The 21,065-nt window shown below is 35.2% G+C and overlaps 1 protein-coding gene across 2 annotated transcripts in view; it reads left to right on the top strand.

The window, feature by feature from the left end:
* SETD3 (SET domain containing 3, actin histidine methyltransferase) overlaps window positions 1-21,065 on the top strand; it is a 55,877-nt gene that overhangs the window by 7,965 nt on the left and 26,847 nt on the right. For both annotated transcript variants that reach the window (XM_030452149.1, XM_030452150.1), the window contains exons 2-6: window positions 11,978-12,087; window positions 13,660-13,752; window positions 15,800-15,948; window positions 16,978-17,050; window positions 17,565-17,821. In XM_030452149.1, coding sequence (XP_030308009.1) covers window positions 11,978-12,087; window positions 13,660-13,752; window positions 15,800-15,948; window positions 16,978-17,050; window positions 17,565-17,821 — 682 coding nt within the window. The remainder of the gene's footprint in view (window positions 1-11,977; window positions 12,088-13,659; window positions 13,753-15,799; window positions 15,949-16,977; window positions 17,051-17,564; window positions 17,822-21,065) is intronic.

The following is a 21,065-nucleotide window of genomic DNA, read 5'->3' as shown; positions in this document are numbered from 1 at the left end:
AAAAACAGAATTCCTGTTTTGAGACAATGACAAACAATGTTCTGATTTCCTTTTGTCACTGTAGGATGCCTGGCTTGTACAGCCTGTTTCTCTGGCTTATTTAATCTTTGAATCCATGCCCAAATATAAAAAAACTGTCCCATTGCACTTTGAGTTTGGGCATTTAGAAGACTAAAATGAAATGACAGCCTGATATGGTTTATTTTGTAGTGTCTTGTAGCTGGTCTTTGCAAGTGATTTGGAGGTATAGTGCAGAGTTTCATGTAATGATAATAACAGCCAAAAACTTTGCAGTCTCTAGTGAATGGAGGTCATCATCTTAAAGGAACAGTGTATGCCTACTCTGAAGGTGGGAAGTTAGTGTAGTGATGCAGCTTTGATTTGTTTTATCAGGGGTTTACTATTGTGCTCAAAGAAAGCAAAAAATCTATGCAACTTTGAGTAAGATTTTACCTTTTGTAAGGATACTTAATATTTTCTAGAAAACACTCAGAAATGCCAGATCAGGTTAATAACAAAAAGCTGGTCTGAGTACATTTCTGCAGACTTTCACCGTGACAGTATGTGACAGTTTGGCCTAAGGACATGGGCAGTCTAGTTTTGGAAAGCACTGCTGTTCCCAGAATGCATTTTTCTTTGGTGAAGAGACATTTACCACTACCACCTGCAGCAAGATGTCAGGAGAGGCTTCTCTGTGATAATACTCATGGTGTTCATATTACTTTCTGTCCTTTGTGTTCCATAAGGAAGAGCTGAGTGGAAGTCATTTCCATCTAGAAATTTGCAGACTAGTAGATAGTAGTACTACCTGTGGAAATGGGAAGCTCAGCTAGGGAAGAACTGGGAAGCAGAGTATTAACAGTATCAGCCACCCATGTCAGGATTCATGCTGCTGCTTGTTCCTTTGTTCTTGAGCTTATATTGCATAGGAACAAATTTTCAATCTGGGATGATGGATAGAATTTATATCTTGCAAGTGTTTCAGTTGTGGCTTTGGTGGCTATTGCAATGTACAGTTCATGGTCCTTTACTGCAGAAGAAGAGATGGCAGTGTTCCTGGTGAAACAAGCAGGGCTCTAGCTGTGGCAGCAGGTTTTAAAGCTGCTTCTAGAGCTGTGTCTTCTTCATATAGCACAGAAAGCCATGCATGTTTAAGATGAGATTGAAAGGTACTGTGTCTCCAGTGGCCTGGGACTGCTGGAAGTCCAAACCACTGAGTTTGAGGAAAATGAGAGAGCCCCCAGGAAAACAGGATGCAGGTAGTTAGGAATAAGAACATTGAAGTCTTGGTTTGGAAGAGTCAGAGCTGAAATATCTGAGCTTTGTAGAGGGACTGCAGAAATGGTTGTAGCTCCTTAACACTTGGGAATATTGCTTCTAGGGTCTGGTCAGTCCTGCTCTTGGTTTTGACACATGGTCTGCTTTGCAGTTAGACATATATGTTAATGACATTGTTAGTGGTTTGCATGGAAGTAAGGCAGGGTAGAAAATCTGATTTTCAGCACATATGTTAACAGTGCATTACTACATTTCAGGCAGTAATCTTGTGAAAAGATCCTGTGCAGTCTTTCTCCCTTAAAACTGAAGAAGGCTTTTTTCAGATTTGGGGTACTCATCCTGGATGTGTTCTGGTACATGAGAGTGCAATGCATTTGCTCTGTAATGGATTTGCTAAAATGCTCAAAATATTTCTGCTTTAGTTTGTTTTGACACTTGCAAATCTGCAAAATAAATGATCTACCAAGTAACTCTACCATAGTTATTCAGAATTGGGAGGATTAAGATTTCTGAGAAGCTGATGACAGTTTACAGTACCTTGTGGTTTGTATACATTTTGGTTATTATTTTATCAAACATTTCAAAACTCAAGGGTGAAGACAAGTAATACTTACTATTGCTGCATCTTTTTTGTACCTGACAGCCTAGTAAATGCCTGTGTTATAAGCTATCTTATTTCAAACTTCTGCAATGTCAGTAGTTTGAGTAAATATGAAGGAGACTCTGGGGGCTCCAGTTGCCAAGTATGAGTGCCAAATATTAAAAAGGGGCTTGAGGGAACCTGCTCCTTCACTTTCAAAGTCTAGAATGAAAAGATCAAAAGACTGCTAATATTTCCCCTGAAACTCCTAGCCTTGCTTTTGACAACAGTCACATTTTAACCACCAGATGGGAAGTGGACTTAAGGCCAAGTGGGTTTCTAATGTTTTCCAAGTGTTACTAAGCCCTCAATTACATCATTTATCAGGCATTCACCTCTTAATTATTTTTTTTTACAATGCACATAGCACTTAAATGTTGTAAGAAGTTACTTTCTAAACTCTCAAAATAGTATTCTTTCATGATGTAGAAATGCTAAGTGTTTGGTATGCTATGGGTGCCTTCAAGGACGCTCAAATTACAGTATCTTGAAGTGTTAATCAAAACTGGGCTTGAGGGCTGGGATCTATTCAGTGCTGTTTCCTCAACAAAAAAGTTCCTAATCATTAGCACCTGCTACAAGGCAGGTCTGTAATAATTTTATTGAGAAAGATTTTTTTTTTTCTTTGAGCTATTAAGAGAAAACTCTGGTGGTGCTCTTTGTATCGCTTGCATTGCAGTAAAGCTGTGCACTGCTACGACTTAAATGATAATAACCATTGTACTACACTATGATAGAAGTAAGCACAGTTTTCCTCAGACTTCACATTGCTCCATATGTAATGAATAATAGTAATGCTATTCATTACTTCCAAGAATGACCAGTGATTTTATTTTATTTTGTATTTTATATATATATATATATATATATATATATATGTAGTGCTAGTTGATATCTCTCTACACCCAGATCAGGAATGCAGGCAGATGTGCTATCTAGATGTGAAAAAGTGCAGCATACTCTCATGGAGGTGGAGTGCCATTCGAAACTTCTTTTTTCCTCCCTGCTACCATGAACTCAATCCTTTTTCAAAATGACCTATCTGGTGTCTTTCAGGATTGTACAAGATGCATGCTACCATTTCACAGCATGCACGTTACTGGTGTAGATACTGCCACATGTCCTAGAAAGCTTAAGAAAAGGCAGGTAAATGCCCACTGCAGTTCTTCATACTGCTACCTTTTCCTTGTTCACACTTGTTTGTACTGTGGTTTCTGGCTCCAGCTGGGAAGTTGTGGCATTAGTTATGCACTCAGTAGACACCTCTGAGCTGTTTGTGTGTGCTTTGTTTTCTTGTGGTATGACAGTGATCATAGGCACTGCTGGTCGGGGTGAAGTGCCAGCAGCACCATTGGGTACACTTTTAGGGAGTTAATTTGCTGCAGACAGAAGCTTGATGGAACAGCTGTGCTTCACTTTTAGCTAGAGAAAAATACAGCAGTTATTTTAAAGCTGCTTAGATTCTCTTCTGTAAAGACAGAGTATTCCAGAAAACAACGCAAAACTGTAGCTGAATTCAGATATCTATAACTTCAAGCACAGTTTAATTGTGCACACTGGGTAGTGCAGTTCAGTGGCTAAATACAGGTCCTTAAGTATTTTTGTGGTTTTTGTTTTCTGGTTCCAGTAGTGGTACTGAAACATTGAGCCAATTTAAGTTATTACAAGACATGAATGTATAATGAAACTTATTTTGAGGCCAAGAATCAGGTGTGCTGCCACGTAGCATAGCACAGGTCTTATAGCTTGTAGAAACCAGTTCTGTGCTGTGGATATTGTAATTCCTTCCTTCTTTTTGTTAGAGAGATTTGCAACATATTTTGTCTCCACCTTAGTATGTCAAGGACTGTGTGGGCCAGAAGTCTTTTGGAATTAAAGGGAATTAGAGTCTCTGGTGTACAGTTAATATCTGTATCACCTAGCTACCTGAAGGAGAACCTTCCACCTGTTGATCAGTTACATTAAAAGGTCCCAGAAACTGTGGAGACTGCTTTTATAGGTTCTGGTGCTTGTGCCATGGTTGGAGATGTGGGTTTCAGTATGATGCTCCTATGTCATTATCTGATTGGGAAGGAGCAGCCTCGCAGGCAACAGTAAATCATATTGAAGTTGCAATATGTATAGAAAGCAGAGGGTTGGCAAAGGTGTTAAGACAGAAAATAAACAAAACTCATAGAAGTTTTCAGTGCATAGAAATAATTGTGGGCCCAATTGCTACTAGGCTGCTTGAGGGCATTCCACTTAGGTGGAATTATTGTTGCAATTAAACAGTAGTCCTTGGCTTTAAGTATCTTTAGTTTTAAATCTCTTCCTTGGAGACAGTCCAGTTAATTGGAATGTATGTTATTGCCTAGTTTTGTATTATTTATGCCATTGACTATAATGCAATTTAAAAAGGACTTTAAAAAAATCAATTACAGTGATACCCAGGAAATTTTTTTGCTTTCCAGTCAGACTCAGTTTTTTCTGCTCTGGCTGTTATGTGAGAGACAGTAATATATAATGACATTGATCCAATATATATCCATTTTTTTCTGTACGTCCTAGAGAATGTATGTTTCTCATATTACAACCAAACTTTTTTTTTTTTTCACCAGAATCACATGGAGAAATGGATTAATTTCCTACTAGTTGTTTTTCCACCCCTTTAAAGAGGTGCTGTCTCCCTTTTGATGGTTAAAAATATGATTCTTAGTGACTAAGAAGCTTTTGCTGTGAGGGCTGATCCATGTGAAATGTACGTTTTGGGCTACAACAGACATGTTGAAATGATGTGTGCTTTGATACCATCACCCTGAAGTTTTTAGTTGCATTCAAGGCACTCAAAATTTCAAAGCACATCAACTGTCCTGAATAGGGACTAAACTTCTACTCTTAGTTCTCTTTGTGGCAGTGTAATGAGTGCATACTGTTCTGCTGCATCTCTATTAACATAATATTGATGAATTTTAATTCTTACTCATGCCTTCATAGTCATCAGCAATGACTGATTTTCTTGCTGTTGTCACTTAGTCTGTCTCTAAGCAAAATACTGAAAATGGTGATAAAAGTTCTTAGTTCTTGGTCACCTCTTTGATACCAAGGTATACATAAAGTAGTTTTAGTGACTATGCTGTCACAGACAGGGAAGTACTAGGGGATGTGTTAAGTCTTTTTTTAATCAAGACCTGGGAAGAGTACTTTATGGAGTCTTGAACTTGGCAAGCAGACAATAGAAAAGAAGGAAAGAGTGGTAAGCAGGACCTCATAAGATGAACTGTAAGAAAAGTGCAGTGTGTAACCAATATATGTTTGTGCCAGCATCTCTCTCTCTCTGTACAATGTGTGCTTATGTGGGCTGCTGGTGCAGAAAGCATTCTTGACTTGATCAGATGAAAAACATTAACATGGCAGTTCTTGTATTTTATATGAGACAGTTCATAGTTTCTTAACTAGCCGGATGAATGTGCAGGCATTTGAGAGCAGAAGAACCTAGGGCATTTTATGTTGAACTGTGCGTTGAACTGTTTTAGAGTTCAGTATTTTGCCACAAGGAGCAGTGTATCAAATCTAGCTCTTAAAGAAGTATTATAGGTTATGGCTAAGGTTATAAGAAACATAATTATGTTGTATTTGAAGTGGAATACAGTTCTAAGTTGGAACAGCATGGGCTTTTCTATCATTAAGCATATTGGTGTTTTCTGTAGGTTATTTTTGTCAGCATTGTAATCATTATTATGGCAATACTTTAGGTCTTTTTAAAAAGGCCACTTTGTGTTAAGAACTGTGTAATCACAGGAGTTCCCACTTCCAATAGAGTTTACAACTTAAGTAGAAGAACAGAAACATGCTACACTGCAATGGTACTGTTTTTCATAGAGCTTTTGTGGTAAGTTTATAGAGGAAATGAAGAAATGGAATAAATAGGAAAGAGGAGTAGTGAGAGACAAGAAGTAATAGCAAGAAGAGAAGGTGGAGTACAGAGAAGGTGAGAAATCAAGAGCTGGGAGGAAAGGCATTGAATCAGTGACTAATTAGTCATTTATTTAGTGGGAGAATCTAGATTAATACTTTAGGAGTGATGAGAGTGTTAATGTGGTTTCCAAGTGACATGATGTAGGTGGTTTTCACAAGCAAACATTGTGTTCATTGTAAATGTATAAGCTGAATTTTTTTAAAGATCACAGATCTCTTCCTCCACCCACTCTGTTCCTACACTTCTTGATTTTATGCTATAAAACGTATTTATCTTTTTACCCATGGTCATAGGATTCAGTTTTAGGAGAAAAAAAACCTTTATCAGTGGAAGCAAAGATCACATCCCCCGTAAGCCTAGTCATATCAAGTGTAAGATTGTGTTCTCCTACGTACAGTTTACAGAACTCCTGTCCATTGCCTGTAAGCATTAAGAATGTCCCTGAAGACCTTGGCTGCTCAACATATGTTGATACAAGATGATGATACATTTTCCACTCTGAGGTAGAGGGGAAAGTGACTTAGTCTGAGGAAATCAAACTGGAAAAAAATTGCAAGCCTGGTTTGTATGCATCCTACTCATCTGTCCTCCCTCTTGATAACAGCCAAGGAACATATCCCACAACCACCTACTATGCTCACCTCTCTGTGCTCTTTGCATGGCTTGAGAATTCCCCTAGTTTTCTCCTTGTCTGCCCTTGTCGACCCATATCTGTCCTTTTAATCCTGATTCTAAATCTGCACCCCTCACCTTCTGTGCTAGTATATGCCAAGATGATGCGTGGGGTGGGAACTGTTAGGTAATGGGAACATAATGTAATTAGCATCTGCAAGGTTCTGAATTGAAGAAGCTACAATGTTAAGATACTGCCTTGGAAATAGACTGAGTCCTTGAAGCAAAGTTAAACTTGAATGGATAAGTCTTGCCATGGGAATCGCTAACTTGGTTGTTACTGTAAAAGGCCAGTGAATTTTTGAGTAGCTGGTTTACTACTCTGTAAATTAAAAAGTTATAGCTGAAACAAATAAAGCTCAGAGGGGCATGTCAATTCTGTCTTCTAGTCAGTTCTTAACAGCTTCATCCATCAACTTGTTGGACATATTCAGTCAAATCTGATAGAGTGGTAGAACTCGAACATAAGTTGGCCCACTGGCTGTATAGAGAACAGTTGATCTGCTTGGCCTATTTGTTGCTCACCATGGTAGGGTCATGTGGAGAGGGAAGCAAAAGCAATTTGGAGTCCTAGAGGAGATGAGGAGGGTAACTGGGCACTGCAGGGATTCTAAGACCACTGGCAAAGATGCAGATAAGAAAGGGAGATGTAAACTGAAAATAAATCAGACTTTTCACATTCCAAATCAGGCAGAATAAATTGTTTTGTATTAACATAGTTAAATACTTAAAAATTAATATGGTCCTTGCCTAGCACAATGATTAGATTCACAGTTTTCTAATGCAGGTTGCAAGGTTGTATTTCTACGCAATGAGTGAGAGGTAGGTATCTTTATAGTGCCTTATGATAGACTTTTTTCTATCAAACTTAACTGCAGCTCTACATAATGCTGCAGTGAACTCCTTGGCAGTCATGTGAATGTGAAAAGCTGGGGGTATTTGTAAATGATTAAACTAATTTTTCTTAAAGATTGTTTGGAAAGATCTATATTTTATCATCTAAGCTTGGAAATACTTCCCTAAGGAAATGGTATGGTGTGATGATACCAAGTTCTTCAATACCATAAATATTAGCTTTCTTGAATAAATTCTTAAGCATTTTTAAAAAACAAACCATAAAACACCCCCCCACAAAATCCAGACAAAACCAAACACATGCTCTTTAGTACTTTTGAAATTTTTGTATAGACTTTCTCATGGATATCTTCTAAAAGATAACAGGTGAACAGGTAAACAAGCTGTAAGTCGAGGGGGGGAATATTTTATAGCTCTTGTTATTTGTATATGATGCAGAAATAGGTTCAAAGTCTGACACAACATAACTGCACTTTGATAGCGGTATTAGAGGGGAGAGATGGATCATTTACACCCCTCAGTGCCAGTTTTGGCATGATTGTGTTTTCTAAGCCAGCTCAGACACTATATTTGGAAATGCAGTTGTGTTGTTTGCTACCAAGCTTATTCATCATGGCTGTCAGTATATTCTCTCTTTGTGGAATGTTTTCAGGAATTTTCAACAACATGTACTTGAAAGGAAACATGGCATAGTGCTTACAAAAAATATTAATCAGAAGACAACCAGAAAGGCAAACATAAAAAAAAATTTAAAAAATTTAAAAAAATTTAAAAAAAAATTAAAAAATTAAAACATTTAAAAAACCTAAAAAAAATTTTAAAAAAAGTTTAAAAAAAGGCAAGCCAAACAACTTTTCCATTGAAATGCGTATTGCTGTTGCTTCAGAGATTTATGAAGTCTGCAGTGCATCTCAGTCCTGAGGACCATTTTTTTTTTTTTTAGTTTGTTTCTCTTTGAATATCATGCAAGTGTATTTTATATTGCTGCTTCTATTGTCATGCATATTCTGGCAAACAGCCTGCTGTGCTGAGAAGCAGGGCCATATTGTATTTTTTTCTAAACAGTTACTTATTATTCTTATTAATTTCAAATTTTAAAATACCCTTTTTTCTGAAGTTACAAATTTTTTTAATTTCAGTTGAATTGAAATCTAACTCTAAAATCTGTTTCATGAAGTGTAATTTTGATAATGTAATTTTAATTACAAAAAGTTGTCTCTCAAAGGAATCACACTTTCTCCATTTCTTGTTATCACTGTGACTCCTCACTTGCTGGTTAAGTATGGCAGAGAGCATTGCCAAGTGTTTTATTAAATTTTGTAAAAAAGTTCATAATCTATATTATATGTTATATAAAATATATTATGTCACTTCTTTTTTATATGGAGCTGCTCCAATAGGTTGGTATTAGGAATATGTATTCTGGACAATCATGTATGTCAGCAATTCCATTCAAATTACAGCTTTTGCTAAACAATCTCTCTTTCAGACTCATTAGATTTTTAAATAGTTCTATATGTTTCATGTTACTGAGAAGTGAATGCAGACATGTAATACAGGACGTAGAAACCTATTTTTCTGATTTGGAATGAGATTAAAAAGCACAATTCTGATTAAGATAGATGATTCCTTAAAAGGAAATACTTCCATAACAAGACAACTCAAGATACTTATGAGAGACTTGCTGATTTAATCATGCATGCAGAGTATTTTCTCTATAGAAATTCTGATGATGAAGAAGCAATAGTTTAGACAAGATATATGTGTCAAGGAGAGAGCAAAGATACAGAACTTACTTCATCTTCATATACTAGTAGCATCCTACTGAAAAAATGCATTTCTGATTACAGTGCCATCAATCTAATGGTTTGTGTTCACTGAACTTTATTTTTCCTATATTAACTTTGCTGCTTAATAACTTAGCAGTAGGAGCTGAGGGAGATCTTGTACTAGCGTTGAATTTCTTACTTGCATAAAGCTGATTTCAGCTATAGATTGTATTTTGCCTCTAAAGGAATAGTCATCTACGATCGTAAAGCAATACTCAGCGATCAAATTTTTCTTTTTGTCATTCTTGGGAAGTTGATGTTCACATACTCTAAAATCAGCTTTATCTTAAGACATAACTCTTGGCAATGCTTTTACTGCAAAAATAGGTTCTCACTACTAACAAGTTTCATACGGGGAGAAATTCAAAAGTAGTGCTCTAACCCTGTACCATATTCATACTGCTTCATGTATTGATGTAGCATTGTAATGGATACACAGTTGTCTCTGGGTTGTTTCTTCTCATAAAATCTACTGATGGATGTTTATATTGCAAGCAGATTCTTCCTCTTAAGAGAGCGTAAAAGGAAAAAAAAAGCTCACAGTATTTTGGTAGTTTTAAATACAGACCATTTACTTAGGCTGCTTTTCCTCCATTTATTAGTTAATAAACATATTTTGTTTTTACAAATGAGAAACCAGAATCCTTAAAAATTTTAATTATTCAACTTACCTTAATATTTATGAGCATCTTGATTAATATAAACTGTATGTCATTAATTTATAAGTGCTAATATGGAATACACTGTGCGAGTACTTTTTTTCTTTGATTCTGAAGATGTAGGGGATCGTGTTTAGAATATAGAAAACAGATTTTTTGAACCAAGCACTGTTCATGCTTCAAAGATTTTTAACTCTGTCCCCAGACCTGCTGTTGGATCCATTACAGACCTATCTGACTTGAATTCTTTCAAGAGCAGAAGGGTTTTAAGTTAATAACGGGATTGCATACGGGAGAGGAGAACAGTTATGTGAATGGATGATGTGCAAATGAAGTCTTTGTCAAGGTGGCCTCCTGCACCAAGAAGTCTTTTTACATTTATGAGAGCATTACTAAAAACAACAAGAAAAACAAAGCAAAAACAACCAACCAAACAAAAAACAAAACAAAAAACCCAAACAAACAAAAAACCCAAACCAAAACAAACCAGAAAAACCCGAAATTGTGCATAATGGGAGGATCATGAAAATAAACTTTGCTAAATACTTTTTTTGTTGGTACTGTTCTTCTACAGCTTTGTCTTGCACTTTATTATGGCAGGTTGGCAATTTATTGGTCTTTTTTCCAAAGTCTACTACTGTAAATTCAACATGGATCTCCTGAGCTTTACTCCCTGCTTCATAAATTAGCTGAAAAATATTATCAAGTATTGTATCAGATGCAATTGGTTGTAGTAAAGCAGTGTCTTTCAAGACGATAGGCAGTGTTAATTTACAAACTTCAAAGGGTGTGACCAGCCTCTGATTATGTGGAATCTGGGGCATCTCTCCTCACTAGCCTGCCTGTTCATGATAGCAGCTGTATTGAGAAAGCTATGCAATTCAAGGGGAACTGATAAAAAGTAAGCAGCACAGATGGGTTATTTGAGCCTTTCATATCTGCTAGAAAGAGAACTAAAATTGAGGATGGACGGGGTGGCTGTGTCCCAGGACTTTATTCTCTGTGTACTCAGTGGTAGTCTTGTTTCTTTGCGCTGGCAGATGAAAGAATTCGGTTTCCCACTACAAGTTTTTTAATGTATAACATTTGTTTTTAAAATACCTTCTCTATATAGTTATGGATTGCAAAGTTTCAGCTTTGATCAATGTGGAGAAGCAAGTTTTCAGCTGCTGGTCAATATTTTCCTGTATTAATACCAGCTGCCAAATAAAATTTTTTGGTAGAGTTTAGGAAAAAAACATTTCATTTTGGGTTAGCTAGCTACACTGAACAAGGATAAAAGGATCCCTTTTATATGGAGAGAGCACTCAAAACTTCGGGATTCCAAAGTACTATTTCTATATAGTGACTTTGAACATTTTTATGGACTTTATTGTGCAGTGCATGATAACTTAAAGCTGCTGTTGCTGAGGTGGTATGAATGATGTAGGCAGTTGAAGTCTTTCGTATGTTCGAAGAGTGTGTCTGACTCCCCTCTCACCATGAAATAACTGGACATAGTTTTTTCTATACTGTATGGAAAGGTGTTATGTACCATATAGACTATGTAGGCTGCACATACAGAGATGAAAGCATCAGTTGATGATGGTCTGTTACCATTAGTTGTGGCAACTAGAAGTTTTCCTTAACTAGTTCTCTTGAACTACAAGAAGATCAATATGAATGAAGATATGAGTATGATATTTTGATTTTATTTTGAAGTGGAATACATAATTTTCTATTTATTTTGAGTTACTATTTTAGTACAGTCACAAATATTAATTCATCTGTTGTCTGCAGTGTATCTGATAAGGTAAATTAACCAGCTTTTGTATAGCATGGATATTTGGTATCCATGTTCACAGCTAATGAATTTGCAAATTTTCTACATGTTTGCAGTTTGTTGGGTTTTGGTTTTGTTTTTCTCTCTCAGATTTTATTTTCTAATTACCCTGAGATAATTAATATGCATCTATATGAAGTATTGCTTTAGATTGAACTGTGCATGTCTTACATTCAAAGCCATGCAATAAGAGAATATCTTGTCCATTCATTATTAATCTTTTATTTCTTAGTAATTTGTGACAATGTGCTTCTTCATCTGTTTCAGTTGGAAGATGGGGAAGAAGAGCCGAGTAAAAACTCAGAAGTCAGGTACAGGAGCTACAGCAACAGTATCTCCAAAGGAAATGTTGAATCTAATTAGTGAGTTACTGCAAAGTAAGTTTTTTTTTTAATGCCTCCCTGGGAAAAGGGATAGTGTGTGGACCACTTAAAAATGTTCTCATGTTGAAGCCAGTGAATTTTATTCATTGTGTGTGGCTAAGATTGCTATTTCAGCCTGCTTAAGATAGTATAGTATATACTTCATAGTATCTAACTCTGTTAGTATATACCATTATTGGCTTGTTTAATTGTGTCTGCATTGGATATAGCATATTTTTGGCAGCCTATGGATTTACATCTCAACACACGCATAAATACTGGATGAGATTAGATTTTAAAAATACTAGTCTAGAAAACTTCAATTTTAAGTTTTGTAAAAAATGTTTTTCTTGTAAAACTTAAGAGTTGCACTGTTTATAACTTGAACAATATTTTGAGCTGCTTCTAGAGTAGAGAAATTAACTATGAAAAGCAGCAATACAACTCAGTTCAACAGTAGTGATGTTTTTGTCACTTAAGTAAAATTTGTTGTTGTTTAAAAGTGCTTAGTTCTTGTGTATTTATCAAAAGTTTGTTTCACTTGTTGAGGAACTGGGAACTCATCCATTCTTTCTAGTGAATATGAAAAGCAGAGTGTAAGTCTGTATGACAATGCTAAAATACTGTTCACACTTTAGTCATTAGTAACTGTGCTAAGCTACATTGCTTGTTGAAACACATGTCCAGATTTTCATATCCTGGACACATCTAAATGTTGTCTTAGAAAAATCAGAGTTTCTCTTCAGTGTTACTCTCAGAGAGCAAACAAGGAGTTGGCAGAGCAGTTCTATGCTTATATTACAATTGGCCTCTGCTTTGCTTCAAAAAAATAAAGCATAGATCTCATTTTCTAAGCAAAACAAGTATCAGCTGTTCTTTTTGTCAAGCTTCCATATTTACTTAACACAAAGATTTTTCAAATCAATTGAGCACGGTAATCTTCAGCTGTCCACTTGGATTTATGCAGCTTAGATCAAGAAATCCACGTGCTGGCATTTGAAATATTGTCAGAGACACTGTGGATATAATCAAAGCTGAAGCTTGGCTAAGAATTCCTTTACTTGCCCTCCAGTAAACATGCATCTGTGAAAACCAAATTGACTAGGCAGGTCAAATGTGTGTACCAACAAATTTCTGAATTACTTAAGGTAAGGTCCTTTTGTTACAGCAAGAATGATGGCAGGCAGGCTAATGTAAACAGAATGGTTTGCTTGTATTATTGAAAACACTTTTTTTGTCTTATCTGAGAGATGTTATACCTAGTGGTCTGGTTGCTTACCTTTTTTAATTCCTGGCTTTTAAAAAGGCTTTTAAAAAAGGATGTTTCTTAAATCTGAAAAAATATTAAAAGAAAAGAAAAAAACAGGAACTTGAGTCAAGTTATACTGTGAAAATTTTTAAAGTATCTATTGATGGGACGCTTATAATGGAGATTATAGTATTTACCATGTCAAGATGTTTGAAAGACAAGTAGTACTAAGGTTCAGTTAAAGTTCCTGGGAAACCATGACCTTTTCCATAATGTTAGAAAAATAATATGTACACTTTATTAAGAAAAATGTTTTTATTTGCGGCTTTTTTTTCCAGAATGCAGCAGTCCTACCCCAGGTCCTGGTAAGGAATGGGAAGAATATGTACAAATTCGTTCACTTGTTGAGAAAATTCGCAAAAAGCAAAAAGGTAAATGTGAAAGGCTTTAGAAGAAGGGTGGCTCATAGTATTGATTTGCCTAAGGAACTGTCTGTTGACAAGGAATATTTTTGTTGTTGTTGTGTAAATATTATGCAATCCTATTATTTTTAGGATAAAAAAACCTTAATTCTCTGACATGTAGCTCCCTTTAACAATTTCAGGTGTTTCTGAAGTGTTCTGGTGGGCATTAATCATTTTAATACATATAATTCTGAGTGACTAACTTGTGATAATTATGTTACATTAGTAAAAAAAAGACCTTGAGATTGTAATGAGATACCTATCTGAAGGGCTATAAGCAAAAATCCTTCGTGAAAGTCTTTTTGATTCCTGATTGCATAGTCCGCTTTTCTGTCTCTACATCTGAACAATTTGAATTGATGTTATAAGTATTTTATTATAGCCTGAACAATTTACTGGACATGGAGAGTTTCAGCAATTCAACATCATGATATTAAACTATGTTAAAATAATATTTAAACATGAAAAAATAAGTCCATCAGCTAATAAATCTTTCTACTATGAATCAAGAACAAAATTAAAATAAATTCTAACGGTACCACAGATAATATGGAGTTTTATTGCTAATTTTCCTGTTTAAATTATGCTTGTTTTTTCAATTAGAAAAGTGTTTTCTAGTATGTTCTGCAAGAACTCACTGTTGTTGCTACTTTATTTTCATATTAACTTTGTTTATATCTGGAGGTATGCTTCTAAAAACTTTTTTTGCGTAATTATAGAAAAGAATTACTTTTTTTATGAGTGTATTTTAATAGCAGAGGAATAACTCTCTCATACTTCCATGGTGATGACAAAAAAAACCAGACTGCATTTAAAATGAAGCTTGTGTTTCATGTACTCGCTTGAAGAAGCAAAGACTGTACTTTGAGGCTTGAAATATTCTTTTCATCTGTTTTTAATCATTTTGACTAATACATAATAATCTTAGCTCATGAAAGGATGTTTCAACCTGTGAACATCAGTTAATAGCAGAGGGCGTATGGAAGCATAAGTGATAGTGTTTGATTGCATCCTGTAGCTCTGTAGAGGTGAACTTTCTGTTTTGCTATCCCATAACTTCTGTAAATGTGTTGCATGAGTCCTGTTTTTTCTGATGTAAACCAAAGGTTATGTTGAAACAAAATTCAGGTTAACAAGAACTGAGTTATCATTAGGGTTATGCTGTTCACCATATCTTTCTTCTTTGCCAGAAAGATTGAAACATTCATCAGAGAAAATGCTGATAACGCTTAGTCAGTCATAAAATAGCCTGAATGTTTCAGGGGCATTTGGAAACTTTTAACGTGAGCTGACACTGGAGTTTGGGTTGAAAAGAACACAGAGGCAAAGTAGTATAAAAGGAGCTGGCTTAGTGTAGCTGGGAACTATAATGCATAGGTTCAAATCAGATGATAGAAAAGGGGAAAGCTTAGGAAATAAATGAGACTTGTGATTTCACTGGTGGACCACGTGCCGATGCAGAAGCAAAGTGTAAAAATCTGGATGAGCTCTGTGATATCAGGAGGATGATCAGTCCTTAGTTATTTTAGTCAGTCCATATGCTGCAGGAAAAGCTAACTGCCTTGCATGTGAGAGGAGCTTAAGATCTGCTTACCATTGTTTCCAGTCCTGAATTAATGAAATTGCAACTTGCCTCTCAGATTCCTCCTTGTGTTTCTATCACGTTGTGGTGATTGCATTTATCAATCACCATTAATCTGTAAAATATTTTCACTCTTGTTTATTTAAAAGAGAAAGAGGAGGGGAGTTTCATATTTCATCATAGCTCTGTTTAGGTGGTTATGTTTTTAAGGTCACAGGTAAGCCAATTTGGCAGAATTTTTAAGTTGTTGAAAATTGGGTATGATATTAATACTATTAGCATTTAACAAAGACAAGTTCTGACTCAACTGCTTCATAGTAGAGCTGCTGTGGGATAGCAGATAGATTTTTACATATGCTTTTCTACTGGACTTATTTATCTTTCTTATCCTCTTATTTCTGTTGTTTTGTTTTTAATAAATTGTGTATATAGGTTTGTCTGTTGTCTTTGATGGAAAAAGAGATGACTATTTCCCTGAACTGATTAAGTGGGCAACTGAAAATGGAGCTTCCACAGAGGGTTTTGAAATAGCTAACTTTGAAGAGGAGGGGTTTGGTTTGAAAGCAACAAGAGAGATAAAGGTGAGCAAGTGCACATTTGACTAATATTGGAAATTCATGTTTGGAATGTAGTTGTGGAGATCTGAAATACCACATTGCCTTTCTTCTTTTTACTGCTTATGAAACTGCTGTTCTGAAATATTCTCAACTCTGTGTACCTGCAAAATAAAATTATTGATAGAATCGGGTATTCTTTTTGGTGACTATTGGATACTATCGTGAATTTTTTTTTTTTTTTTAATCTGTATTGCCTATGCTGTTTCCCTAATCATTAGAGTATTCTCCTCATTGATATATCCCTCTCTTCCAAGTTTTCTTACTATTTAGTCTTCTTTTAAAGCACTGGTCCTTTTTGCTCAGACAGAGGCATTTACATTACTTTCTAGTGGAAAAAAAGTTTTAAAAAATTACCTGACAATTGCAAAGAATATCTTTTCATCCTCAGGTAATGAGTATAGATGCACACAGTTGGCTAACTATTAATAGGCAAGCATTTAATATTGCCTCTACCTGTTCCCATTTTACAAATGGTAAACAGTTTTAAAGAACAATTATCTGTTCTAGAAAGAATCTTACAAAAGGAGCATATTGTATTAATATTAGGGTTTTAGTAGCACATAGATAATAAGGCTAGCAGTCCTATGGCTAGAACACTGACTTGTTCTAAAATAACAATAGGCACTGTGAGAAAACCTCTACTGTGAGAAAAAATACTTGATCACATAATTAATATCAGTATAATGTATCTGGTAGCTTTGAGGTTGTGTGGGCAGTCTACTTCTTAGCAGTTCCAAACTGAAGCACTTTATTTTGTAATTTAAGTGTGTGTTTTAAGCTTTGTGTAATACAGATTGGAACATTTGTTTATCACAAAATGAAACATAGCATGGTTGTTTAATTTGCAGTGGCAGAGAAGGAAGAATTCAGAATAATTTTTATTTAAAATAAATATAGCAACTTGTAATTTAAAGAAAATGCATATTTGAAGAAACTTGCCATATCATATAAGTGCTAAATGCTGACACTCTGTGCATCTTTTCCTTTCTGTAGGCTGAAGAGTTGTTTCTGTGGGTTCCTAGAAAACTGTTGATGACAGTTGAATCAGCTAAAAATTCAGTATTAGGTAAGAACTTCCTTAAGTTCTTAAACAAGAAGTTGATATGTATGGGATCAGACAGTGGGAGACTTCTTTTTTAGCTGATCTCCTTTGTTGCAGGACTTGCTTATCATGCCAACCATGAGGTTTGGAATACCTAGAACCTTAAAGTGTCAGCGGAAAGAATTGAACATTCCTCTTTCTTCCTAGCTGAGCACACCACTAGATATCTGCCAGAAATGTCTTATTTTGAATACGTATCATGTAGGTTGTATATAACATTTGGAGAGAAAATGTTCTGAGGCTACTGTTCTAGTGTCTTCGTGCCTTCCATCATGCAGTTGTACATGAGGCATTTAGTGTGTCAGCTAACTTGCAGCATAATACAGTGTGGGCAGCTAAATATTTTAGAAACCTAAAAAGCTTTTTTTGGTTGTTGAAAATTCTTATGTATTATCTCAGCATGTTCATTTAAAGTAAATTAAGGATCGTTTTTCCATGGACAATTGATTTAGTGCCTCTCCTTTCTGCATTAATTCAGGATCTCTGTATTCTCAAGATAGAATTCTTCAAGCCATGGGCAATATAACATTGGCATTCCATCTTCTTTGTGAGCGAGCCAACCCCAACTCTTTCTGGCTACCCTATATCCAGACACTTCCCAGTGAATATGACACACCTCTCTATTTTGAAGAAGATGAAGTGCAGTACCTTCAGTCAACTCAGGCCATACATGATGTTTTTAGCCAATATAAAAATACAGCTCGACAGTATGCCTATTTCTACAAAGTTATTCAGGTAAGCATCTTAAATGTAGTATATAATATATGTTCTCATTATGATTATTGAGGAAGGTGTGAAAACAGGGATACTAAATAATAAAGCAAGTGCATTGCTTTGAAAGGATTGATTCATTAAAGCAATTTCCTGCTGTTTTTGAACTGCTGTTAAAATTTCCCATTTCAGTAGGATTATGAATACATAAGAATGAATTTAGTTCGTTGAAAGGGGTGATTACTGACCTTTGTTTGGCACTGGATGGGGCTTCATCTTGAATACCATACAATTTTGGTCCTGCCAGTACAAGAGTTGTGTTGACAAACTGGAATTAAGATCAGAGGATGGCTATTAATATATCATTTGCTTCAGCCCTTTACCCATACAAGGACAGACTGAGGGAGATGCATTTTTTTATTCTGGGGAAAAGGAGATAAGAGATGGTCCTGCTGTTTTTTACAACTTGCTACTGATAGCCAGACTCCAGAAGTTTGTCTGTGGGAAGTTGGGCTAGGTGACGTGCAGAGATATCCCATCTATGCCTCTTTGGAAAATGAATAATTTGCAGTAAATAAAGTAAAATTATAATTGTTAATTGACATATAATAAAACTATTGCATATGTTGTATTTCCAGTGACCATGGATTAACTGTTGTTTTCTATTCTATTTAAGATAATTATTTTGATTGCTTTCAAATACAAAGATAAATCCATCTGGTAAGAATTGAGAATGGAGAGGCTTGAGATGGTTGAACTTTTCATCATGTTCTGAAGTAATGATTTAAATTTAGTTTCTAGGATAGAACTGTTCTGACTGATGTTTAGACATAATAGATGTTGTAAGTGAATGGTGATATGTTCTTGTCAAGATAGTGCGCAATGTCAGAACATCCAAAGCTGTTTTTATGTACTGAAGGTTCACAGTTGTGTAATGTAGAGATTTGTTTTTTTTTCTGCCATATGAGTAGTCAGAACACAAAGTAATTCTATTATCCTTTAACATTATCCAAGTTCCTAAACTTTTAATTAAATGTTTTTAAATTAAGAAAAGTTCAGGGTTTTTTCGTAGCTGTTTGGTGTTTGAAAATCTTAATATGTTTCAAGCACAGTGACAAGTTACCAAGTATAAGGGACAGAGGGATACATTTTGAAATCAAAAGCGATTGAAAATAATGAGTGAAAACCAAATAAAATGCACTCCTTTTTAGACAAGGAGTAGGATAGCAGGTTTTAATATCAGGTGACACAATTCAGGAAATTATAGTTTAGCCAGCTTGGTTTTCCTGCCTTGTGCAATTCTATGCTGCCAGTCCGTAATTGACCTATCAGCTTTTCACTTTTTTTTTCTTAAAGTAGACTGCCTGAGCAAACAGAACTCCTTTATTTTATTTCTTTAGAATATCTTTTTATCCCTAATTAGGTCTGCGGCTTTTTAAGTGTTAATAGCAGAATATTGTGTAACATTATCCAATTCTTCCAACTGCTGTTCATGTTCTTATATTAATTAATCAGCTGAAGTATCACTATAACTAGTTCCATTATTTTCATTGATACTAGTCATACACTAGTAGTATTATGTGAGAGGTTAAGTAGTCCACAATATTAATTAAAAAAAATTAAATGCAGTTTTACAGAGAAGTGAGATCTGGAATAACACCCGGGATTTTGACTGCCATGCATCCAGTATTTCAGAGCTGCTTCTCAAGGATTGATGGATACATGTAGACTTGTATCAAAATGATGCAAATACAACTGAAGAATGTATATAAAATTCAGTGGTGCAACATAAGTTGAAGTGTGAGATATTTGTTTATATGAGAAGCAGACTAAATTTTTAACATAACATTTTTTGTTTATGAAATCAGGATGGCAGATACATGCTATTTCTGTTGCTGTCTTTTAAAGCTAATCAAGGAACATTTTTATAGCACTTAAGCTAATGTGGTCAGAGTAATGTCTCAGTAAGAAATAATTTATATTCTGCATCAAAGTCTATGATGTTGACTATTCAGAGTAAGAAAAACTACAATTTAAGCAAAAAAAATTCGTACTGAGATGACTGCAGGGACTGTCTTTAGAACTGCATGATGGTGATGTGCTGTGCATGGTACCAAACCTTTAATACTATGCACTGTTATATCTTCTGTTTTGCATTTTCACTTCTATGAAAACTGATATGACAACTCATGGAGGAAGACTTCTCAGTCTTATATTTTTGAGACTGATTCAGTTTGGTTTCATTCGCAGCAGTGGGAAACTGTTCACCCTGTGAAATAGTGTTTAAATGATCATAGGAAAAAAAACACACACCCTCTTTATTCCCTAAGGTAAAGTACAATTTTTCATTATTAAGAAAAACTGAAATGAATTTTAGTATCATCTTGCATGAACTCATATAATTTTCTGAACAGTTGATCCACAAAATACTAATGCTAAGGGCAATTCAGGACCATATAGAAAAGGGAAGAAAAGATGAGGAGAGAAGAATTCATCATATAAATGAAAAAAAGCAAAGCAAAACTGCTTCTAAATAATGACAGTGTCCTCTGCAAGTCTTATGAAAGTGTAGGTTAGATTTTTGTATACCATTAATGCATTTAGTACTACTACATAAGTGCTTTAATGAAAGCTGTCTTATGCAACCAATATTTCAATATTGCTTTAGGTAGGCAAACTAGTATTTTTTAAAAATTTGAAAATATGCTTCTTGTAATACAAAAATCTCACCATTTTGTTTACCTTCCTGACTAGCTATTCTACTGCAGAAAGTAAAGCTAGTAACATCTTGAAATGAAAAATGTTCTGTTGATATTTTGTGACACAAAAAAAGGGAATATTTTGTGCTAGCAAAATGTTTTAACTCCTTTGCAGGACTTCTAGTGTGCAAAATGTTTCTCATGGCCATGGAAGTAAAAGGGTTAACAAGTAATTTCTTCAGATGCTTAATTTTATTTAGTATTGTTAGACTGTTATTAAAATAATTTGGCTTCTGATAGGTGTGCAGTTTTAAACATTTTGACAAGTGCTGGTCCCTTTTATTTCCCTAGGTTCTCCATAAGGGTGGCTTTCTCATAACACTGCAGTCCTCACTTTCTTCAAGTGCTTAGTCTGGTTACACATGAAGAATGGGCAGATTTATGCATTTCACAGCTGTTGCAAACTAAATTGTAGTCTGGTTTGATAAGCAGAAACAGGTGGGATGTTGAGTAGACAAAAATATACTCTCAAGCATGTTAGCCAGGCTGTATAAACCACACAGACACCT

Source organism: Calypte anna, chromosome 5A (assembly GCF_003957555.1).
Source record: "Calypte anna isolate BGI_N300 chromosome 5A, bCalAnn1_v1.p, whole genome shotgun sequence".
NCBI classification, from domain to species: Eukaryota; Metazoa; Chordata; class Aves; order Apodiformes; family Trochilidae; genus Calypte; species Calypte anna.
This window is presented reverse-complemented; position numbering and strand designations above follow the sequence as displayed.